Source organism: Charadrius vociferus, unplaced genomic scaffold, assembly GCF_000708025.1.
Source record: "Charadrius vociferus isolate BGI_N301 unplaced genomic scaffold, ASM70802v2 scaffold38, whole genome shotgun sequence".
Lineage (NCBI taxonomy): Eukaryota > Metazoa > Chordata > Aves > Charadriiformes > Charadriidae > Charadrius > Charadrius vociferus.
In genome coordinates, this window is record NW_009650176.1 from 4,808,789 (window position 1) to 4,834,350 (window position 25,562).

The window sequence follows — 25,562 nt, forward strand, 5'->3', positions numbered from 1 at the left end:
AGATGGATTTTTTTTAGAGAAAGAGCAACTGCTGTGGGTCCAGAGGAGGGAGTCACTGGCAACAAGTAATGAGAAAAAAATAATAATACATGGTTACTGAGGTGTATTTAAACTTGGGAGAACTGTACCTACAAGAGAATTATGATGGGGCTGGTTTTTTTGCATTACTTTGATAGTACACTTTTTTTTCATAAGTGTGAATTGTCAAACATCTCTTCTATTTCATATTTTGATTAAGGCGTCTTAGAAAACATATTTTTATTAAAGTAGCAAAAGTGAATGTTGGACCTTTAGATATCTCATAAAGCAATGTGCTGGTTCTCTGGTCTAGTAAACTTAATTATAACACAGACTAACTTAATCTGAAAAATAATTTAAATTAATTAGCATTTCCTTATCCATAGTCTTCTGGGCAAAAGGTTTCCTTTTGTTCAGGTAAGCTGTCCTGCTTCTGAAATCTTTCAACTCCTTCAGCTGCTGCTTTTATCTGCAATAAGGTGTTATATTTTATGCATGGAATCTGTGGGCCCTTCACTGGCCATGCACAGAACTGGTGGTGCTTCTTCTGTTCTTCAGAGGCAATGTTGAGCCTCTTGGTCACAACATGGTTAAAACTGTTTGCATTGAACCTCCAGGGTAATTATTCAGGTTAATACTGAGGTTGTCTGCAGAAGGGCTGAACAGTGGGTTGTGGCAGACCAGGTCCTGGGTAATGCTGAGACATGGAGGTGTTGGGGGGGGAACTGGGTCTCTGCTTTCATGGGTTTCCACATGGAGACGGACAAGGAGCTGCACTGGACCCTCAAGGTATCTTCGTTCCCAGGGACTAAAGGGAAGTTCTCTCTTTATCACATGGCAAAAAACAAACTAGAAGTTCCTGTCAGAGCCATGCACAGATAGAGGGTGAATATTTAAATCTGTGTTACTGGACACTGTCCAAAAATGTTTCCATATTTAAAGAGCAGATTAAGATCTGTTAGATAGGTTAGCGAGCAGCTGAGGGAAGTTGTGTAGTGTTACCTGTGGTAGCAACTCTTCGTTGGTGTGAGCGGACGGGCGATTGAAAAGAAAGGGCAGTTCACCGTGAACTTCAAACCAAACATTTCCTGGGTTTAATAGCATGAGTGCTGTAATTAATGTACTTGGCGAATAGAAGACATCTTTCACAGAGAGTTGTGAAATGACTTGTGGCAGACTGTACTTGGCTCTGGCTTTGAATGAAGATGACTGTAGATATTATGTCTGCTGCCCTGTGTGTATCTATATATATATGTCTTTTTTTTTTTTTCTTTAGGCTGTACAGTGCAAGTCTATGAAACGGTCTCTGGGAAGATGAAGCTTCCAGTAGCAGCACTCCGATTTGGAACCTGCTTGTTTTAAGAATACCTGGGAATTTCTACCCATACTTTCCTTTCCAGCGTAAATCAGCAGACAATGAGTTATTTTTATTTTTTGCATATTTTCACGCCACGTAATGATTTTCATTCCCTCTCATTTTGTTCAATGGGAAAAACTTGAGCCAGTTGTGTAGCTCATTCTTACTTCCCCACATTCCTCTTACTGAGCCAAATTCTTGGAAGCCACGTCCACAGTACAGCTATTTTTGTGTGTTGGTTGTTGTTTTGGTTTTTTTTCTTTATATGACATATGTCACTTTTTGAGTGCTTTTAACTATTCTGGTTTAAACCTGTTCTTTTGCGTTGCTGAGTAGTCATAGAATCGCTCAAGGAATTAAATAATTTCAGACGTATAGAAGATGACTCATATGCATCAGAAACATTTTTATGGCTGTGCTTGGCTCATTAATACAGGAGTTTAACAGTAGTAATATGAGGTATTGTATTAACTGTTGCATACATTTATTACCAAATGACTTGCACAGACAGTGTTTCAGATGCCGTGGACCTAATCATAATAACCAGAAGTGTCCTGTTTGCAAAGGAGAAAGTAAGATCCCTTTGTACACCGATAGCAAGCAGATGAAGTTGCTCGCAGTTCTGGAAGTAAGGACTGACCACAGTGAAAGCTGGAATGGATTTTTCTGCTTGAGGAAGGGGAAGTTATGCAGCTTAATATTCGGGTTGATTATAATGACTCTAGTGATGGCATCCTACATACTGACTGGAGCCAAGCATGGCCTGTTGTTAATACCATCTCCCTTCCATTACGGAGCTTTTACTAGCAATCCAAGCTTAATGGACAATGAAAGCCTTAGTGACATGAAAGACCATTACCAGCCTTCTAAAATGAATATTTCATACGTAAAGGATTATCCAAGCATTAAATTAATTATTGACGCTATTACTTCAAAGATAGAGTTTATAACAAGGCATCGCCCTAATTTAGAAGAGCTGAGGAAACAAGAGCCACATGTAAGTATGAATTAAAGTGTATCTGAAACTGCTGTATACTTGCTTATTTCAAGACTTTTGACAATCCTTTACTGAGATTAAAAAAAGTGCAACTGATGTGCTCTGGTGTTCATATAGTGATTTACACCATCTAGAGTCTCCTGATTTACACCAGCTGAAAAGTTGGTATTACAGATCACATCTTTCTGAGTCATGGATGAAATAGATAAGTTATATAAATGGTCTTGACACCTGAAGCAAAAAATCAGGCAGTCTTCCAATAGCTGTACAATCTCATTGAATTTTTACCTTGTCTCATGCGAAATCATTCTTAGAATTGCCAGTCACCTTAAATGATAAATAGAAAAGGAGCCTTTCTAATAACTGGTTACCAGTGTGCCTTCCTGAAAAGCCAGTCATCGCAAACTTTGTATTTCAGACTTAAAAACTGGAAGTTAATTTGATTTGAGTATTACATGTTTAACTATAAAAATTAATTCTTGGGGTTACAGGAGAGTTGAGGGATTATTGAGGTCCTTTCTGGCCTTAAAATCAAAGGATTTCTGAATGTACTCCTTTCCCAGCCCAACTCGTTGCACAGCGTTTGGTTCCAGTGTCATCAGAAGTAGTAAGTTAGGGCAATTTTGTAGCTAAGAAAATAAGGGTTAAAATGTCCACATCGTGTTTCTGTTATATTCTCTTAGTGTGCTAAGTTAGAAAATGTTAACTGTCAATTTTTGCTGCCTTAAACTGAAATTGTTGTTCTTTATGTTGCAGATGTTTTCAGTAATTCCTAATAAATTCCTTCCAAATAGCAAGAATCCTTGTTGGTATGAAGAGTACAGAGGAAACACAACCACAGATCCTTATGCAACAAACTCCTATGCACTGTATTCAAAGCGCTTTCGAACCATATTTGATTACCTCAGGAAGGTATTTTGGAACCACTTGTACCATTATAAGGACAAACACTACCGCCTGCGCTGTCTGCCCCATTTCTACATCATTGGCCAACCCAAGTGTGGGACAACAGACCTGTACGACCGGCTCAGGCTGCATCCCGACGTTCGCTTCTCAGCGATCAAAGAGCCGCACTGGTGGACAAGAAAACGGTTTGGTGAGTAAGCGCGTCCTCTGGTATTCAGGCGAGTTGTCTCTATGTCTTTGACATTTCTTGTATATATTTGGGATGACATTTATGGATTTGGTCCATATTGGCTTACTGTGAAACCACTGGAGTTAATGGTTTTGAAAAATCCAGGTGATGGATGCTGAATAGGTTCCAGCCTGCTTTTGTTTAATGATGTTTCAGGTTAAACTTTTCGAGATGATGCACATTTCGTTTGGTCTATTTGCAGTGGTTTGAAAAATCTAGGAAAAAAAACTAAAAACACCGGATAAAACCAACCCTGTGAATTCTTAAAAGCTGGAAGAGGAGCTATTAGGTTGTGACAGGAGATTTAAAGAACAGCAGTGATAGTTTTGTGTTGCAAAATTCCGTGAAGCCTTTCTTACATGAATAAATGATGGGTCGGTATTTGAAATGTGGGTGGCTTCAGTCCTTATGGTTCAATAAATACAACTGTGCTCTGTGGTAGAAGCTTCGTTAGTGTTGCAGCTCTAGTGACGCAGTAGAGATGAACAGTAGAGATGCTCTGCATGAGAAAGCTCTCACACCGAGGAACCTGAACATATTTTTGATGCTCTTTTCCTGGGTGACATCAATATTTCATGATGTGACCCTTCGTCTCTGAAGGCAGACTGGAATAGTTGAGGTTATGACCTGCTGGAGCAAGACACATCCATCCCTCGTGATTGCACCTTCAAAGGGTGTCTGAGGGTGGTGGGACTGAGGACATCGTTTTATCCATCTGAAATGTTTATGTCCTCCTTGTTCTTTCTTCCCTGGGAGGTCATTCTTGTGGTGCGAGACTAGATGAGATGCAGAAGACCCAGTTTCAATTCCTGACTCTGCTGTGTGCTTTCCTCTAAATGCTGATGCGTATGACACTTGCTGTATTCCACCCAGGCTCTGGATTTTCCCGCTGTTGGGTCTAGCTGTTAAGTGCTGGTATGCCTTTGCTTGGTGTGGCTTTAGTATCAAAGATCACAGGCTTTTCAGTGATAATACTATTTCCAAGAGGAAGATACTGGTTATTTTACAATGACATTATCTTCACTTCTGTTTCCGATTTGCTGTTGCTTTCCTGCAGACACTGCCTTTGGAGCAAGGAAAAACGTAGTGCTGTGGCGTAGATCATTTGATGAGGGCTCTGCATCACTACTTTGGTGCTTTTCTAAGCTTCCTTGAAAAGGGAAGCTGTCTCTTCTAATGAACTGCCATGGCTAGCAGCAAGGAAGGATGCTTTTTGAAGGGACTGGGACACCTGCAGTGCTGCTTCTCTTCTTAATTTCAGGGTCGTACCTTCAATTCTTTATTTCTCCCACATGTGGTGTTGCTGTTTCCATCTCCTTTCCCTGTACCCTGGAGCTCAGAAGAACCTCTGAGCTCCTGCAGAACGGGGCTTTGACCCTCGCTGCTCAGTGAGGAGGAGGGCTCAGCCACAGAGCTGGGATTTCATATTTCTCACAGAGAAATAATTTTGCTATGTTCTTAGAGTTTGTGTTTTCTTCCTTTGCAAATGCCATAAGAAAGTGGCTAAAATAGATTTTTAGACATTTTCTGAATGTTTGTTATAGACAGAGTTAAAGCAATATGATGAAAATACAGTTTCACTTTTGAGATAATTTGGTCCAGTTTAGGAGACGCTCGTAGGAGGTACCAGTGTGAAGAGGGGAGCTGGGCTACTTGCAAAGTCAAACGAGAGAAGCACCATGGTGCCCCCTGAAGTCACATGAGAAGGCACTCGTTCATCACAGTCAGCAGCTGACTGAAGACAAATGATAAGAATTACCTCCTGACCTGAAGGTGAAAAGTCAGATCAGTGAAGAAAGGGGATTTCAGACTTTGACGCCTTCCAGTGCAAATGCCATGCTGCTTGTCTCTGGGTGTGTAGATGCAGGGACTCTCAGCAAAACCATCTGTGGAAAATTGTGTCTTCCATGAGAGCACTGGCAGGAAAGGCTGAACCGAGCTGATATGTTAGGCTAAAATGCTTTATGCTAAATACTTCTCTACCTCTACGTTAACCTCAATATAAATGTTTGCAATTAATGTTGGAGGAAGTAGTGCATCCAACCTCGCTAAAGCAAGACTGGGCTCACTAAAGCCCAGAACTGGACCTACCAAACAGGCAGAAGAGTGTAAGAAATCAGGCTGGAGTGTGTCTAATTTGAGAACATTGAGGCATTCCTATCGCTGCGTGGGCATTCACAAACTCTCCACTTGCATGATCTTGTGGTCAGTCACTGGGGACCAAGTGCAGATCCTTGAAGAGAACTTTCTATGCCTAATTAAACTTTTTTGGAATTATTTTGTAAAGCTGAAGAATGAGGAAAGACTGCAGAGCTGGGGATGTCATGAGAGGGAGATCTGTTGAGATGACATTCCCATCATCTTCTCCAGCGGTCTGTCATTGAGAATGAAAGATTACGTTTAGCTCCTGATGGCTCAGTCCTTTCCCTCTGCATGAACAGTACATCAGCTAATGGTTGCTATTAAAAAAAAAAAAAAAAAAGAGAAAAAAGAGAATATGACAAATGGACTAACAAGTGAAACTGAGACAGCCCCCTTTATAAGCCAGCTGGTGGGTATGGCTCCTGTGCTCCTGGCTATTAACTTGGTTTGGTTTGCAACATTTATCTGGAGAAGAAAGTCTCTTTGTTCTATGCTCTTTTTTTCTATGGCATTCTCTGATTCAGTGGATTTTTATGAGACTGACTAATTTCAGCTGAAACTAAACAGCCCTCCTGGGGAGGCCCTATTTCACAAGTCACCGCTTTCCTGTTCTGCTGGGATGGTTGATGCTCTACAGGACTTTGTCCCAGCTAGACTGTCTCTCCCAACTCTTGGCCACAATTTCTATTCCCAAGAATGGGGTGGCAACAAACCAAGGCAGTCTGTAGCACCATGCATGTACCTCCCCCCCCCCCCCCAAAAAAAAAAAAAAAAAAAAAACAGAAGTCAAATTACTCTGCCGAGCTTTCTTCTGCCCTCATTAAATCCCGCTTTCCTAAAGGGGAAAATCAGAGAGAATGGACAAAAGAACTCCCTTGCTGAGCTTTTCTCTGATATAATTGATAATTATCGGCCTTGCGAGAACAGCAAAGGGGGAGCTGGGAAGTCCTGTCCTATATGTTTAGCTTTTCTCTCACTCTGTTGCCTTCCCACTGCTGTCCTTGACCTCTGCTCGCTTGAGAAACTCTCTTGTGGTATGGTAAGAAGCAAGAATGCAAAGACAGGCATGGAGAAATATACAGAAAGTGGAGAAGTGAGCCTAGAGTTGGGAAGAAGAGTGGGAAAAGGAGTGTAAAAATCACTGATGTGGCTCAAGATGCTGAGAAACGCAGGGAGAAGGTGATACTGAACGCACCCTGGAGTGTAGGAAAGGAGAGGAGAAAAAGAGACGCTGTCATGGAGCTTTGTTTTCATATTTGTGAATGACAAAACTATGAATGGTTTCCCAGCTTTCTGATTTTGATAAGTGCATGTTGATTTGCATATTTGGCGTCAGGGCCTGTTCTCAATCTCAAAACAATAAATCTAGTGGGAGTCCAATATTACTTCAATTTATATTGGTGCAATGAAAGCAGAATCTGGTCTTTTATATTCGTTCCAAAAGCTAAATTTAGAAGAAAATAAATGCAAGCTATTCATGCAGGAACTATAAGACAGAACAGATATTTCAGATATTAAGATATTTCCTATCACTGTGAATTTATGGCTTAATCGTATAGTATCTCGAATCTCGGCTACTTCATTATTGGCACTTTTATCTGAGCATTACACTTCATCGGTCTAATTTTGTGCTGACGTTAGCTGGTTCAGTGCCAGCAATGTCAATGAAGCCATCTTGGCTTACACCAGCGGTTAATCTTGCCCTGCTATTTTATTTTATTTTATTAATAAGCTTCTCTCTTTTCACTGTTTTTAGGAATCATCCGTCTGAGGGATGGATTTCATGATCGCTACCCGGTGGAAGACTACCTTGATTTGTTTGACTTAGCAGCACATCAGATTCAGGGTGTGCTGCAGAGCGAAGCGGCCAAAGAGCGCGGCAAGATGAACAACATCATCATTGGTAGGGCAGCTACAGCCTCTGAAATATGTCTGTGGAGCTCCAGGTTGGGTTTGTGGCTGAGGCACGAGAGGGGCATTTTCGCAGGTGTGAAGGGTTCACAGCACAGGGCCCCTCATGTTGGTTTTCTCTGCTCTAGGTGGATAGTGCAGAAGTTCTTGCCTTTTCCTGGAGGATGCTTACTTTCTCCGTTAAAAAGTTGTGACTATCTTTAGAAAATGCCCGATTAAGCAATAAATGTCTGATGAAAATCAGCATTTAATCAAATCTATTTTTTAAAAAAGGGTGAGAATGATACTGGTGACTCCTTCAAACATTGTTTTCATTTTGTTTTCATTACAAGGGCTTTGCCTGTAGCTGCAGGATTGTAGTTTCAAATTGAAATGCTGTAGCAATACGTCTGGGATAACACACTAATTGTCGTATTAGAACACTCAGTGCGTGCTGTAGAAATCCTGTAGCTGACTGGAAACAGTTTCCATGATACCAACACAGCTCCAAGTGGCTCTTCTCAAGCTCCAATATATGTAGGAAAAAGGACCACCATTTTTTGTGGCATCATCCCTGCGTAGTCTATGGTGGACTGAAATAAATATGATTAAACTCCTGAGCTGTTTTGTTAACAGCAAAGATAATGCAGGCTTCAAGAGTAGGAATATACAGAGTCATAGAATCATAGAATGGTTTGGGTTGGAAGGGACCTTGAAGACCATCGAGTTCCATCCCCCTGCCCTGGGCAGGGACACCTCCCACCAGCCCAGGTTGCTCCATGCCCCGTCAAACCTGGCCTTGAACACCTCCAGGGATGGGGCAGCCACAGCTTCTCTGGGCAACCTGCACCAGGGGCTCACCACCCTGAGTCAAGTTGAAGCTATCTTGCAGGGTATTTCTTTTCAGGTGTGGAACCTAGAGGAACAGTACAGGATACAATTTGAAGACAATCTTACAGCTTCAGTTGACATTAAATTACATAATTAGCATTAAAAATGGTTTAGAAATGCTGTTGTATTTTACCTTATGGAAGTCTGTGGTTAGGCCTGGGCTCTAGGGAGGGATCCCTGGGTTGCTTTCCAGGACGCACAGTGGTCAATACACCATGGTCATCCGCTGTGGTCCATGGTGCCATCAGTTTACAGTGCCCACGAGAAATGTCATCAGAAATTTCTAAATTCTGCTCTTGCTGTCTGCTAAAACCAGAAAACTAAAGGGAAGAGTTTTACCAGCCTTATTCTGTCCCCTCAAAATTTCCCAGGGCAACCAGACACTTTCCATGAAAATACTAGTTGTGCAAGAGACAGTCCCTTGTTGAAAGGAGAATTTTCAAGTAGGCTTGAAGTTGTTATTCTACAGAAAATGGAGACAGGATTTTTTTCTGCCTGCCCTCGGAGGGAATTTTTTTGGGGTCTCATTCTAACCGAAAGAATTTAACCTATCGTTGGTTGGATGAAATGGTGACGATGTCTTACATTGTTTAAACCAGAGACTTGGCTATAGTCACATTTGTTCCGTACTTTCTCAGCCCCCATTTAAGTCTGTCATTTGCTTTATTAAATATTCAACATAGAGCAAAATTTGCAAGATGGGGTCTCAAGAAATGTTGCCATCAAGGACATCTGCAGATTTTCCTCCTACTTATGGTAATATCTCCTGTCCTTTCATGGGTGAAGTGCTTATACTAATTAAATTCACTAATCTAATTGGCAATGTACATCTTTGATTACTTACCTCCTGTTACAGCTTTTTCTAGAGTTCACTTTGTGTTTCTTTTTCCTGTAGTCTCATTTCTTGTTTCATTAAGGTTCTGTTAGCTTTTCTTATTAAGTTTACAGGAAAAGTCCTGAATTATGATGCTCATTAAGTCAGTCTTTTATGACCTTGGTAAAAAAACAAAACAAAGCTAGCTAGTCTAAAATGAATCTGTATGAATATCAGGTTTGCTTGGATTTCTCCATTTTTTTATTTCAGATGACTAGAAAGAAAAATCAAATTAAAACTATAAACATTTCGGTAGTTCCTCATGTTACATTATTTTGAAAAGTTAAGCTTCTCTGGATATTATACTTAGTGAGTAATAATTGCATTTTCCAAAAAAAACCTCAACATCTGCTTAGAGATGAAGCAAAGAGGACAACACTGATCTCGCCTGAGGCATTCTAAGCAGGACTTGTTTATTTGTGATCATTAATAGGATAAATTCAAAGGAATGTCTTGAGAAAATATAGTAAGATTTTAACCCATTAGTGATTGAATAAAGAGGTTATACATCTGATCTTTAGGCAATTTAGTAATTCATTGTTCTTTAAGTCTATAAGAAAATTAATATATTTTTTGGTTGCACTGCAGTAGTTTAATATAATTACTATAGCAGTGATTACTTTATCTCATGTTTAGTATAGCGCATTCTCTTTGCAGATATTAAATCTGTATTATAAACCAGAAAGGAACACTGTCAACTTGTCAGGAGTATTTTTGGCTGCTTCAGGAAATTAAAATTATAATCAGAGACCAGAATAATGTTGTTTTTTTTTTTTAATATCCCCTCCCCCTTAATTCTTGACAGGCATTTTGGTTTGGGAAGATTTGCCTTCCTGAACCTGGGCTACCCAGGTGCATTAGAGCAGCACTTTGAGTCCCTGTGAATGCTTTAGCAGGGTTTGGTCGTGTGCCTGTGATCTTCCCTTGCTCGTGCGCTGCCTGCAGTTTTTCGGTGGTGGCAGTTGATCCAGCTGAAACCATTTCTGTGGAGTGTTCTGGTCTGTGGTGTTAAGAGAATCTGGCCGTTTATGTGTAAATGCATTGATTTTTATTTAGGTCAGACAGCACACATGTAAGCAGATGTCTTTATGCTCAGGTTTGGTTGCTGTGTATGAGATAATTGGACTAAATCCAATGGAGCATCAAAAATGATGAGAGGTCTACTGGGCAGAGAAGTATGAAGGAAGATCAGAAAAACCATTCTAGAGAGGAATAGATGGCTTGATGGGGTCATAGCCTTTGATCTTTGGCACAATTTAGGCGAACATATTTGAGAGAGCAGGTCAAGCCTAGCCATTCCCATCACAGAGACGTAGCAGTGACTTTCCAAGGTCGCTCTCACCCCTGGAGTGCACTGTTCTGTAAATCTGTGTCTGCAAGTGCTCGTACCCATTTGCATTATACCGTCTTCTGACAGCGCAGAAACAGCTGCGGGATGGTTTTGTGGTATGGCTATCTCAGCTCTTGTCCCATATTTAGTCTTTTGTGTTTCTGCTCCTCTCAGCATGGGAGTTGGGCTAATTGAGTTTTAATTGACAAGTCAAAGCCCACCGATGATTAGGCAGTGCTTTGGCTAATTAATTTAGAATGGAAAAGCAGGGCTGTTGCGGACACCCGGCTTTAGCCAACGGACCTGATCTCCTGCTTTTGAAAAGAGGCAAAACGAACATGACAGAAGATTAATGTGTTTTCTAACAACTCCCAGTCTTTATTAATGAGTCACATTATGTTAAGCTGAAGTTTGGAGCCAGTACCTTTTTCATGTTGTGTTTTGGCCATCTTTCTTTATTGGACTTTCCCAGGAGAGAGGGAGTAAAAAAAAAAAAAGAGGGAAATCATGTGCAAGTCTATAAGCCTACAACATTATTATTTTTTCATCTCATTCCTTTTGATTTGAAAAACCTCATTAACAAGAATTAGCTCTCATTAGACTGTCAAAGAGTGGAACTTTCCAAAAAGCTTCTGTATATGTTTTATTAAACAGTAGTGTGCCACATAAATGCCAGTATTACTTGAAAAGACAGGGAAGATTACCCAATTCAAAACATCGTATCAGATCATTTATTTAGCAGCTGAAGCGTCATATACTTTGTTCTGGCAGAGGCATTAATGATTGTGTTTCTCCCCGTAGAATTAGTTTCAGAGTAAGCTTCTTCAGACACTAAGGATATAAGAATCTGATGTTTAAATGTGTTATTTATTCTACAGACCTTTTGTCTAATAGTTGGTAAACAGTTCTGTTTGACTTAACCTACATTAATGGTTGCAGTTATATAAAAAAGCTCCGATAATGGGTAATTCTCAAAAAGGAAGATTTCGAAGGGCAGTGACACTTAGTGCAATTTTTTTTTTTCGATATTTCCCGTGTGCTCACCAACTCTCCTGTTTATGTTCTGAACACTATTGTTCCGCTGGAGTGGTGGTTTCCACTTGTTTCTTCAGTTTATTATATATATATTATATAAATTATATATATTATATAAATTATATAATTTGTTAGCAACTTACTTCTCTGACACGGGGACCCTTAAACCCAACCCTTGGGGTGCTACAGAGAGCACAGCAGGTCTTCGGCAGTGACAAGCTTCTGCCTCCTTGCTGGAGGGCAGGCCAAAAAACCTTGAGCAGTCCGTTCCAGCCCAGATCAAATATATTTGCATGTGTTAACCGCTAACCGGAAGTGGTGTGGTTGGTGGACAGTGGTATTTCAGGTGGAATTAAAAAAACCTGCCTACATCACTGCCTTCGCAAAGGTACAAGGGAATGTGACTCCTCTGGCTCTGGGGGAGCGTTAACCAGATCGATTTGCAAGGACCAGCAGGGTGTGTTGAAAGAAATAACGTGAATTTTAAACAGTCTACACCAGTTAAAAATTCAACCCATTTCCACCCCGATACAAAGAATGAAATGAGTTACTAGCAGAGATGCTTTTAATTTCCAGGGGAGGCCAGTGCCTCGACCATGTGGGACAACAACGCTTGGATTTTCTTTTATGACAACAGTACTGAAGGAGAACCTCCCTTCTTAATCCAGGATTTCATCCATGCCTTCCAACCGAATGCCAAACTTATCATCATGCTGAGAGACCCGGTTGAAAGGTGAGCAAGGATCACATTGCTAAAATATGCAAGAATAATTTCTTACTATAATAATTGTATTCACTCTGGCTGTCTTCGGTGCAAATAAATGCTCACATGGTATTTGTCAGAGTTACTTGATTTATGATGAGAGCTGCCAAGGGGTTTTGTTCCATGTATTTTGGCGTAGGTAATTGTGATAATGTTTTAAAGAGGGACATATGAGTGTAAAGGCCACAGTGAGCGCTGTGTGTGGAGACCAGAGCTACTCTGAAAAAAATAATTTATCTGTTGTCAAACTCAATGTAACTTCATTACCTGAGTTAATGTGCTCTGGTTCTCAGCAGGGTCCACTAGACTGACTATGGCACTGCATTTACATGTCTTGGCATAAGTGGTGCTGTGAAATGCGTCAATTCATGTTAAATAATAAGGTTTATGTCTTCAAGGGGTATACTGTTCAAAATAGTTAAAAGATTGCAAATCGCTTCAATTCATGTTAAATAAGGTTTATGTCTTCAAGGGGCATACCAGTCAAAATAGTTAAAAGATTGCAAATCGCTCCAGAGTCAGCAAATGATACAAACTTTTTTTTAACCTTAAAAATGTTTGGTGCAACACTCATGCAAAGCTTCCCTAGACAATTTTAGCTTGCACAGCTTAGGAGTTCATCCTTGATCTTCCTGACTTTGTCTGCAGTGGAAGTGCTCTACTTTTGCACAGCCGTGGGCTGCTCGTGAATGGTTCTCCACTGGGTTAGCCATGAATGTCCTTCTTTCCACTTTTTCTCTCCAATCTTTCTCCAGATCTGTAGGGTGTTTCCTTCCACTGTCCTCTGAAGGAGGATGGATGATAATGATGAGGGCGATGGAGGGGATGGAGGCAGAGTCCAAAAGGACCAGACCAAAGGGCTGTGAACTCCTCCTCTCTCTAGCTCTGTAGGGATATTGAGGATACTTAGCTCTAAGTCAGCACTCATGGGAAAAGCCAAGAAACACCCAGGAAAGAGGAGATGGGGATGCAGATGAGGATGGGGACCAGGCTCTGGTGAGGGCTCAGGCGCTGGGAGAGGGGCAGGCTCAGGGTGCAGCTGCCCAGAACGACTTGGCAGTGGGAAGGGACTGGTGCTCCTCGATGAGTTTCCCCCATGGTAGGACTTGGCAGGGCACGGCTGCCTGTGAGAGGCAGACCTGTGCGAGCGCTTCCCATCTTCTATGTCAAGAAATACAGTTCTCAACTTTGAACGGCATCTCCTGACCTCAGAACTTAACAGATGGTAATTTTATGCGAGAGAGCTGGCTGAAGTGGCATCCTCATGTAAATGACCCACAAGTTCCCTGATTGCCTTAACCACCCTCTGCACCGGGGGTGTATCTCTTTGCCAGCTTTAATAAGGGTGAGATAAAAAGTCAGCTTCATCTCCTTTACTGTATTTATGATAAATTGGTTTCTTTTTGTTTACAATTCCCTATGCCCTTGTGGCTGATAGCTCAGCTCAACTGCAGGAGCAAAAGCAACCGTGGCAGAAGGGGCAGCCTGGGCAGCTCCATCGGCGGTGCGGGGCAGCGGGGCAGTTGCCTTGCAGTAGCCAGGAGGACATGGGTGCTGCACAAGGTCTGGGACAGGGTCTGATCTAACCTGCACAGGGTCTGGTCTATCCCCCAACGTAGGATATCAAGAGGGCAGCAAGGTTTGTGATGGTGGACGTCACCGGCGTCATTATTTCATTGCAATGGACGGTGATTGAGGGTAATGACTTCAAGTAGCTGGAACAGCTGAAATCCTAATCAGCAAAGGTTTTATTTCCAGGCAGATGTCCCCAGAATTAAAAACAGATGGAAGGAAATATAGAAAAATCCCAACTGCCCTGTGGAGAGAGAAAACTTGTCAAGAACGTAGATTTCCGTAAGATGTCAGCAAGTCGTAAAAATGATGCGTTTATTTTAATGGACGATTAGAAATACTAAGCGGTCATATTAAACCTTTTTAAGTAAAATTGCAGCCAGGCCTATGCTGTGCATAATGCCTGCTGGATGGTTTCCCCCAGCATGAAGGTTTTCACCTCTTTGGCCAGGAGTGGTCAGTCCTGCCTTCCCTGGGATGAGCTGGGCAAGCCTGAGTCTTGTTGATGTACACACTTTTCTGCACACAGGGGATACTACTGCATGCCTAATTTGGTTGAAGTCGGCTGGCTTTGTCCCTTAGCTTCTCCCCAGCTCGTCCTCATACCCTGAGCTGCTGGGATGGCCCTTCGGCGGGTGCAGCGTGAGGGATCCAAGGTCTACCATTGCAGAGGGAGAGGACATGCGTGTTGCTGCAGTTGTGGTCCTCAAGCACCGGTGGGCATCACTTTGAAATAGGCTGCCTGATCAGTCTGGTCCAAGCTTGGTACCCTCCCTCTGCTCTGAGATGGAGTTTATTTGGTTAAAAGAAACTGTCTCAATTGCATTTACCAGACTGGGAAGAACTGGACAAAACTCAGAATCTTTGTGTTTCTTAGTTGGTAACTCCTACAAATAGTACTGAGTGCCTCTGCCTCATCTTCTATAGTTTACTGTGATTTTTTTTCTAAAAAGTGTGTAAAAAATTGAATTAAAAAGCATCCTGCAACAAATGTATCTCATTTCTTCCTTTTCAAATGAACAGAGAGTCTTCTTTTGTTTCACATGGGAATTAGGATCCTGTTCTTGCAAAACACTAACATAAATAATGAGTGCAGAGGGGCTATTCCTGTGCTTAAGTGCTTTGCTGGATTAGGGCCTAAACTTTCTAAATTAAATGATGAATTTTTAAGTACCTGTGGAAATCTAGGGAAGTTAAAAAATAAATAAAGTAAGTGCAATACAAAATGTTACTGCAGCAATAAAATAAGACCTAAATAAATTGACTTTTTAAGGTAATTTCTTAGAAACCCGTGTTTTTTGAAAGAGGCTGATAGTTATCTAGGATTTCTGGAATTGTGTCAAGAGGTGGGTGCTATGGAGGCATAATATTTGTGCTGCAAACACACTTGGGGAAGTGACTCCTCAAGTGTTACAAAGCTGTCTCCAAAATCCTGCAGTGTGGTTGTGGTTCTGGTCATAGTTTCTATGCCTAGATACGAAAGAAAATGAAAAGATGATGTTCAGCGGATGAGTCACAATCTAATATTTAGGCGATGTCAGAGCATTTCCTTTGTCTCTTTGAACCATGTTTATCTTGGAAAAGTTTAATGAAGGTTTCAGGGATTAATGCTAAAATAGATATTGTATTGTCTGTAGGTTTTGGGTTATTTCCCCACCGCTGCCAACCAAAGAGTGCAGATAATCTTTTTTTTTTTTTAAGTGATATTAAGCAATTGTAAACCCAAAGGGACTTGAGTGCAGATAATCTTTTCTTTTTAAGTGATATTAAGCAATTGTAAACCTTGTGCTAAAAATGTGCAATGAGGGGATACCCCTCTGCTGTAATTGAAGAGAAATTCCTGTTGCTGGTGGCTCTTGCTCGCAGCAGCGGCTGAGGCGGGGGCTCTGCTTGCCTGCAAGCTGCCAACACACATGGGGCCACCTCCTGCTGTCCCCAGAGCAGAGGTGGGACTGCATGAGGAACGCAGCACTACGGGCGGTAGCACAAATGGGAACCGTTCACCTACCTGTTGTATTGCAGCTTAAACAAAACCAAGAAGTGGAATGCCGTAAATTGGGAGGTTTTGATGGAAGGTCAACATAGAAAAGATATGGGATTGGAGGTGGAGTTTTCTGCAAAAACTAGGAAATCTGGTCTTTTTCCTATTTTTGATGATGGGCAGCTTGGTAATCACATAAAAATCACTCTTTCTAACCCATCCCATTCCTCTGGTGGTGTTGATTTCAACTTAAACTTAAAACTTCAACTTAAACTTGAGATAAGGGCTGTTTCTATCAATGGTACCAAATTTGTGGAGCACCAAATGTAGAGGGATACCAATGTCAGCTGAGACCAGTTTTCCTGTTTGTAGATGACACAAATTTAATGTATATACATTTGAAAAATTGGCCTTCAGGAGAAAATATTGGCTCGCATAGTTACTAGGGTCAGGTTCTCAAGGGATGCTGACCTTGAAAGCGGGGATGATGTTTAGCATCTCCCTGGAGTGGATGTTACTCTGAGCCAAAACTCATCAAAATGAACAGAAAATGTGTTGCTGGCTGAACAGGCTGTCTGTGGGGCAATGTTACACACATGTGCCTTTTCCCTCAATTCATGTAATTGTTTGCCATTGTCATGCAAATAAATCTTTCATTTCCTCCGCCATTTACTTACACGTATCTCATTCGCAGATTGTACTCCGATTATCTGTATTTTGCAAGTGCTAATAAATCCGTGGAAGATTTTCACGAAAAAGTGGCAGAATCACTGCAGCTGTTTGAAAATTGCATGCTGGATTACTCACTGAGAGCCTGTGTCTACAACAACACCCTGAACAATGCCATGCCCGTACGTATCTCCAAGAACATTTGATTCCTTGCTTCTTTAATGGTACATTGGGTCAAGTTTATTAAAATTCCAAAATACCGCGCAAATAAGCATCGAGAAATAAAACTTTCTCCCTTTTCATTTGTAAAGGGGATGACATAAATATATATGTAAGCATGTAAAAGCTGATGTACTGTCTCAGCTGCCTCCTCAGCCTGTTCCCTGATGAATGCCAACAGTAATAATACAGTCTTTCTATTGTGCAAGCATACGGAGAGCGCATTTAGTGAAGATTACAGTTTAATGTGTAAGCTTTTTGCAGATCTCTCCAAAAAGTAGCTCTGGCAAGGATCTTTGTCGTACGAAATTGCCTCAAAATCAGAATAAATTATGTATTCTTTCTCAAGAAAAGGCTACCAATAACTAGATAAAACCTTTCTTTATTTTTTTTTTTTTTAATTGTGCACATCAGAAAATGATAAAAGGAAATACAGAAACTGCTGGCAGGGGAATGGGTAAGTTTTACAGGCTCAGTATTCCAAAATTCACAGTTTTAGTGTAGAACTGACTTCAAATTCTGCTCTAAGGGGAAGAAGAATATGGAAGAGATTGACTTGAAGTATCATGTCTGGCCAGTTTGCCGTTCACTCCTCTTTTATTTGCTCAGGCTGTAAAGGACTCAGAGGGAATACTTCCCTCCTTTGTCTCAGGGTGAAGTTATTGCCTCCTCCACTCGATAAAAGAACTACAGAAGAGTGTATTGCACAGGTTTGAGCCCCGCAGCAGTAGGGCAAAGAGGACATTCCTCTTACTTACCTTGGCAGGTAGACTGGAGCTGCCAGTCCTTGTTGATAGCCTCCAGGACCTCCACAGGCATGGGTTGCTGCTGGGAAGTGTCACAGCACATTCCTTGCACAAAGGCATTTCTCCCAGTGTGGCGAGAGAAAGGCAGAGAGAGAACCCAAAGGAAAGATTTTCCTCTTATCTTCGTCCTCAGGGTGCAGAACCAATCTTTATTTCATAGGATCGTAGAATCATCTAGGTTGGAAGGGACCTTTAAGATCATCGAGTCCAACCATTATGCCCCAGTGAAGAACAGGGTTTCTCTACCAGTGGGACCACAGCAGCAGTAACAAACAGAAGACCTCACAGGCACGTTGACACAAGCCCTGAGATGGACCACAGCAACTGGAGTGGCAAATTGCTACTACCTCCGCATTAAAAGAGTGCTTTTAGCTTTCATATTAGAACATCATAAAAGCTTTGTCTTAGGCAGCCCTCCAAAGAAGATACTTTTGGAAAAGAACGGAGGATTCCTCTTTCCATAGAGCCTCAAGCAGGTGTTCGGAATAAACCACAAATGCTGACTGCTCCTCAGTGGGCTTTTTTAGCTGCTTCTTCAGCCAAGTTGCTAAAGTCCGTTATGTGCCTGGTTTGCTATATATTGAAAAAGTAGGGATTATTTTCCCTGGCGAGCTCATTAGATTGCTAATTGTGCGACTAGACCGGAAGAATTTTGTTTTGCTATTTGTTAACGTATTCCTGAAACAAGAGAGGTGCCACAGACATTGTCACTGCTGATAGATGCTAACCTGTAAAGAAAGGGCTGTTTGTCAACTTAACCTCACTTAGGGTCAGTGAAAAGCATATTACGCGGAGAAAGACATGCTGAGCCAGGGTGATCAAACCAAAAATGCAGAAATGGATATTATGGAGGGTAGGGTGGCTTGGGAAACTCTACTGATGTCTTTAATGTATAGAGGGAAGCACTGGAGCTTTATGGAAGAAGACAATCTGGTTCAGAACAGCGATGGAAAAGAAATCAGTACCAAACACTGTATAGGGAATAAAATCAAGGTTCTTGCTGATCCCAAGAAAACTGAAAATTATAGGGCTATATTAGTTCAAATTTTGGGGAGATATTAGTTAAAATTCCTCTTTCTGGTGAAAAGCTTTAAAAAAGATTCTAAGCCCGTGTGGGCAAGCGCTGCAATCCCAAGCTATACCGTGCAGCCGATGCTTGCCTTTCCCTCACCTCCATCTCCCAGGAGAAAGAAGAGCAAACCCCATCACTGGGCCACACGTTTGCACCAGTGTTCAGTGAAATGGGGCATTAACTGGGGGCTGGAGTGCTGCCCTGCTGGTATGATTATGTTAGGCTGAGGTTTTAATCGAGTGAGGTGTTTCAAGTTCTTGTGTAGCACATATATGAAGAAGTCTGCTAAATATGGAGGTGTAGGTTTATAAGCAGCCAAAGACACACATCAGAATCATACGCTATGCTAATGATGACCTAGCAATAATTCAAAATATGGCTTATTTTACTGGAATTTAAGTATCAATGTAGGTCACACGAGTCAGTGTAAGAAGCGAAAGAGTCTATTGTTATCTGACTTTGACGGTTCTGCGGTAATGCGACTTGAAGATGTTAAGTCTCTTTTATGAAAGACGCTTATGACTCGGGATTCATGTTTCTCTCTTCTGAGCCTGAAGGGATTTAGGAAAATATTTATAAGCACAGTTGGAGGTTGGACTTTTAAGAACACCAGACTACCCTTTTTATGTTTCAACTTGTTATGTAAAATTGAGGAGGGAAGGAAAACAGATTAGGTCAGGACGGGCTGAAAAACTCTCTTTTCACATGTCTGGTCTAACATAGCCTGGTGCATACTCAGACAACACGCCATTAATGCTGTCTAGCAGCCACTGCTACTGCAGCTTAGATCTAAATCTAATTATTGCAATCAGAGGATACGAGCAAAAACACCCAAATCTAATTCCTGACACCAAATCAGAATATTTGTACTGCTCATGGCAGCGTGATCTGGTGCAGGTGACATCAGCAGCCTTAGGGGCTGCAGAAGGCAGCAAACTTGGCATCTTCCCTTCCACTGCTGTTCATCCATGGGTTGAAAGCCCTCAGTGTCTCCATGAAGGCTGGGTCATCCCAAGCATGGAGGAGTGTGGAGGTGAGGTGGCCGAGCATCCTTCTGCGTGTGGTTGTTTCTATGCAGCGCTTTTACGCAGACCTGTGGCTGATGCAGCAAGAGCACAGACAAACCCTCAGTAAAATGACATCTCTAACCAGTAGAAAGGCCACTTGCAAAGGTTTCCTTAAGCTGCACTGCAAACAAGAGGAAGATCCCTGGAGGTGTTCAAGGCCAGCCTGGATGGGGCTTTGAGCAACCTGGTCTAGTGGGAGGTGTCGGTGTCCCTGTCTAGGGCAGAGGGGTTGGAACTGGATGATTTTTAAGGTCCCTTCCAACCTAAACCATTCTATGATTAAAAAATGTTCAGAAACTGTCTTTTCACAGTTCCTCAAGGGCACATATTTGGGATTTTAGCTGAGAAGACAGAGGTGAGTGTTAGTTTGTTGTTGCTAGAAGGTTGTAAGATTAATTAATTTTTATTTGGTTTGGGGTTTTTTTGTGCTTACAGGTAAGGTTACAGGTCGGGCTCTATGTTGTATATCTTTTGGACTGGCTGACAGTTTTTGACAAAGATCAAATACTCGTTCTTCGCTTGGAGGACCATGCATCAAATGTGAAATACACCATGCACATGGTGTTCCAGTTTCTGGATCTGGGTAGGTGTCTTCCAGCTATTTTGAAATTAGTGCAAAAAATCATTATTATCCTCCTTCTAGGTAATTTTTCCTTTATACAGAGACAAAATAGAAGCATGGGAATCTGTCTTGAAGGCTGCATTAATCTTCTTGCCTGGAGTCAAGCAAAATTAAAATCCCCAAATTCCCATAGAAAGGCTGGTGTCAAAAGTCCTTAATAAGAGTACAGCAAGAAAAAAAAAAATCAAAACCATTTGGAATGTAGGGATATATCGTACCGTACGGAAGCCGGTCCAGCTTCTGAAGGCAGTCAGGGTTTGCTTGTCGTGGGCTTACATAGGTGCAAGAGCGATCCCACACAATTTCAACAACTTGAAGTGCTACTGTGGTGTGCATGCTGTTGCCAGCGTGCACCAATCCAACATCTCAGTCTGAGCATGATGAAAGGTTGCCTTTTTAGCTGGGGAGAAGGGGAAAACTGTGTTTTTGCTGTGTTGATTGAGACATCTGTTGCTAATCCTCGGAGAAACGCTGGCAGGCAAAATGTTGCCCAATGTTGATTTGACAGTAGCAAGAGGATGAAAATGTGGCTGCAAAATAGTCTGGCTGGTCCAAACACTGGTCTAGATGATGAGAAAGTTTGAATGTAGCAGATTGAACAGATGAAGAGCTTGGCATCTTCTTCCTGAATATGGTTTACGCTGGAAAAGTCTGTGGGTTTTTATCTTGCTGAAGTACATTGTCAAGGGCTTACATTTATTCCTGGAATAGGAGCATCGCTACACCTGTGTACCGCTCTGATCCACTGACAGCCTCCAAAACAAACAAAAAAAGGGCTTATGTGAGTGAAGCCTGTAGAGTTTCTACCAGGTGTTGGACAACTCACATCATAAAATGAAATAACAGTAGAAAATAATTGCAGATCCAAACTGGACAGGAAGTTGAATTCAATGTCATAGTTGTTTTGTGAAAACAAATTTTTTTTTCCCCCAGAAATGATTTGTGCTGCTTGTTGTAGAGATGATTAATTAATGTGAAAGGAAAATATATTATTTCCATATTGACTAACAGTGATTGATTTATTTTACTAATCTAAGCCTGTATTCAATATTCTGAAAAAATCATCGCTGCTAACACAAATTCCATTTGTTTTCCCTTGGCAAACCTTCTGATTTAGTCATTTGTTTTCTTTAGCATGGGCGTTTTTGGTGAAATATTTGAAGATAATATTCTATTTGTCCACAGGACCTCTAAGTGAGAAACAAGAAGCTTTGATTACAAAGAGTCCTGCTTCAAACACTAGACGACCTGAAGACAGAAGTCTGGGACCTATGCTACCAACAACAAAGGCAATTTTAAGAGATTTCTACAAGCCTTTTAATACAAAACTGGCACAAGTTCTTTTTGATGATGCTTTTTTATGGAAGAGGACATAATATGTAAATTTAGTGCCACAAATACAGTGCTTAAAGGAGTTTTTATTTTTTTAAATTCTATTTTTGTGCGTGGATATTTACATTTTTCCCATTCCAAAGAGAAGCCGATTGATGAGCTGAGACTCTCACCTTCAGTCAGCACACTTCACGACAGTTATACCACATTTTCCTTGTGAGAATGTAAAGCATCTTGCTTATCAGTTTATTGCAACTTCTTTTACCCCGGCAAAAGAGTAGAGTGGAAAAGCATTAGTACAAAGATGATGTCTTACACTCTCCACGGGGATGTTGAAGTTTAACCTTCTCTAAGATGCTGCAACACAGAATTAGCATCAGTTTCCTACAACTACACATATAATCTCATTTTCAGTATATGTTATTCATTCATTTTTTCAAACTATCAATGTCATTTAGTCATTAAAATTTTTAATTGAATTCAACCTAATATTTTGTTTCTTTTTGTCAGCATATTCATAAGTGGTCTTCACTCACTCTAAGGTTTTTATGTTTCCTTAATTCTGAAACAAAGATAAAGGATAATTGCATTTAAATACATTTTCAAGTCTTATTTGTATCTTCAAGATAAATGGACTTTCGTAGCCACAGTTCTTGTAAAAGAAAATTTTATATTCCAGGTAAGAATCTAAACAACAGGCTACATTCAATGTTTAACATAACAAATCCATTGTCTTCCATATTTCCTTCATGTACATACAAATACATATCATCTATTCATATCAGTCACGCATTTGCTAAGGAAACTACTAATGGGCTTGATGTAAAGTCCATTGCTGGACATGGAGAGCTTTTATGGAGTTTTCTCTTAGGTCCTACACAATTACTCTTCTCCATTGAAAAGAGATAGGTGTTTTAAAATCATTATGAAATCTTGTTATTAAATGCATAAATGGATAGGATGCACAGTAGCTTGCATCCACATAGAAAGGATGTATTTATTAATTGCACATTATGAGTTTCCCTCTTCATGAAAGATGTCTATATGTTGTTTAAAAAGGTGAGATATAGACTTGAGAAAAACCAATTTGAAAGCTGTGGAGAAACTTTGGACTATCTCAAATGGACAATTTTTTTTTATATAAAAATGTGCAGTAACTCAAATTTGATTTCAAACACACCTGGTTAGGGTCACTGTCAGCTACAGTCTGCAATCTTCCTGCAGGTGGAACTGGCCAGCATGGTCTACCTAAGTTAGGGACATCAGGAGACAAATGAAAATGCTCCCTGTTGATCATTTCTTTTCAAGGGCTAAACAGATTGTTTCTTCCCCGAATGTATATTGAGCGGGTGAAATGAAGCTCATATTCAGCTAGCAGGTATCAAAAGCCCAAAGAATTGTCTCTAGTTGGCTTCATGTGCCCTTTTGACTTTTGTGTTGGAGCCCACAATAGAGCGTGCTGATGGATTCACAAAAACATTTACAAATATTAGGGGTAACTATTCACCATCCTCCTCCATAGGGACATGTTATTCACCTCCTGTGTTTCTAAATTGAGAGTTAATGCTGAAAACTTCATGAATCCCGAACATTTCACACATGAATATGATTGATAAAGTGAGATTTTTTGTAATGGAAGTCTGTTTCTAAGTCCTTTGCCAACTGGTAATGTGCTGTTTAAAAAGGATTCAGTCTGGTGTTTGGAAAGCCTAACGCACATAATTTAGGGAAGCAGTTCTAGACAACCAGAACAGATTAGTTCTAGTTCAGAAATACTTACAGACCAAAAATAGTCAGAGAACTGAGAATGGACTATTTTACCAGTACAAAAAAAAAAGTATCATGGCAGCATGAATCAGAAAATCAGAAAGAATTCACCACTGGTTGCAAATATAAAATTTTCAGTCAACAATGTATTTACACTAAGGATTTCTGCCAGCTGTGCTCTGAATTAGAGTCAACCTTGTGTGGTCAGGATAACTCTGTACAAAATGTTTGCTAACCTGATCGGCCGTGGTCAAATATTTCCGTTTAGTTGTCAGCTACCACCATGATCTGATGATACTCTTACCAGCCCTAAAAGCTCATGAGTGTATCTGCATTATCTTTTCACATGAGCATTAATTCCATGACCAAGTCACCCACACAAGTTTGTGCCACACTGATGTACGGTGCTGAACTCTAATTTCTGCCAGCAGACTCACACAGCCCACCAGTGGTGGGGGAGACTCTCTCTGTCCTTTGCCTATGTGTATAATCTAAATCAAAACATGCTTTGTGGTCAAAGTTTCTGCTTTAGATTCAGTCATACCCATCACCCTGCTAGATCAAGGTCTTGCCTAGTTCTGACTCAGAGGCAGGAGAAAGTTGAAGGTTCCCCATACAAAGGTGGACAGTGGGGACCACATGTGCCCAAGTGTGGATACGTTCAACAGAGAGCAGGTGGTGCCCTGAATGTCATCATGTTGTGTGTAGCACAGTAACACATGGTGAAGGGGCTATAGCTATAAATGATCTGTTAGGAGCCTGTGTTCCTTCCAAAAGTGAAGTCTGCAATAAGGCTGCTTTTATGTCGTCTTCTCTTTCATGAGCTCCAAAATATGATCTATTGATTTAACACATTACAACCTTATACTGTTGGGTGGTGGCACGACTAAATATCAAAAAGTAGCAATTTAGCTGTCAAGAGGGCATCCTGGACGTAAAGAAGTTGCTCTCTGGTACAGACTGGAAAAGTACTATTGATCTGGTGATTCAGAATGAAATAAAACAGCATTTGATTTTCTTGAGTGACGTGATGGTGCTGGGTGTCAGACCTCTCCTCTTCAGCCACAGAGCAGACAGAGTACCACTGCCATGCAGTGGCTTCCCTCCAGCCTCACAGCAAATCTCTGCGTAGGATAAAAAGCTCATCCCAAGTTCTTCCCGTTCCCTTTACCTTTCTGTTGACAATTCTAGCTGTGAAAGAATTCAATATTCTTGTTATTATTCACTGTAGCACTGAGCTGACCTACATCCCCAGAACAGTAATTTGCCGAGAAATTGGACTTACTACCAAGACAATATACTTTCGTGTTTGCCAAAGCGTAGCAGTGGCTCTTTGCAAAGACCTCAGAAAATGTGTGTCTCATACTGTGTTTCCTCTTATCGTCGCCGAACAAAAGCAATCAGGGAAAGATGCAGCTTCCCTGAGCGCAAAGGCACCGAGCAAAGGGTCGTGTCTGAATGTTCTCGCTGCTACTGCAGAAGAATGTGAAACGTGTTTTCTCTAAGACCTTGCGTGTTCGGGCCAAGCATCTTGGCTGGCTGGAAGAAGCACAGTAAAAACAAAGGGTCTCCTGCTAAGAAAAACAAGGCACTGGTTTACATGGGAAATGGTATGTTGTTATCTGTTGAGTGCAGTGTGCAGGTGTGTACGCTTCAGCTTAATAAACTGAAGATAAACAGTGAAGTTGTCACAGTTCTCCGTATATCTTCCTGCCAAGAAATTAATCCATCTTCCAACTAAGCCAAACGCTCTTTTATTAAAGACAAGGCACAACAGTTAGTCCTGCTAGATACCCTTAATGCAGACATGTCAAATGAGGCATTTCATGAGCAGTTAGAGCTTTCTAACAAAACCGCTTGTGTTGCAGTACCATCTTGTGACCAACACGGGCAATACTTTGTGCCGTGGACGTGCCTGCATTTTTTTCTACATTGAAAAAAAGAGAAGGCAGGTGCAAAAGAAAAAAAAAAATCCACTTCTTTTCAGGTGGCCGCAGGAATATAATTTCCAGTGCAACCCAGG

General features: G+C 41.1%; 1 protein-coding gene across 1 annotated transcript; it reads left to right on the forward strand.

The window, feature by feature from the left end:
* The first annotated feature begins 1,299 nt into the window (after positions 1–1,299).
* Positions 1,300–22,256, forward strand: CHST15 (carbohydrate (N-acetylgalactosamine 4-sulfate 6-O) sulfotransferase 15). The gene is made up of 7 exons (XM_009892728.1): positions 1,300–2,372; positions 3,129–3,468; positions 7,406–7,552; positions 12,246–12,402; positions 16,680–16,836; positions 20,254–20,401; positions 21,626–22,256. The coding sequence occupies exons 1-7, from the start codon at positions 1,785–1,787 to the stop codon at positions 21,814–21,816; spliced, it is 1,728 nt and encodes a 575-aa protein (XP_009891030.1). The 5' UTR covers positions 1,300–1,784; the 3' UTR covers positions 21,817–22,256.
* Positions 22,257–25,562: the final 3,306 nt, after the last annotated feature.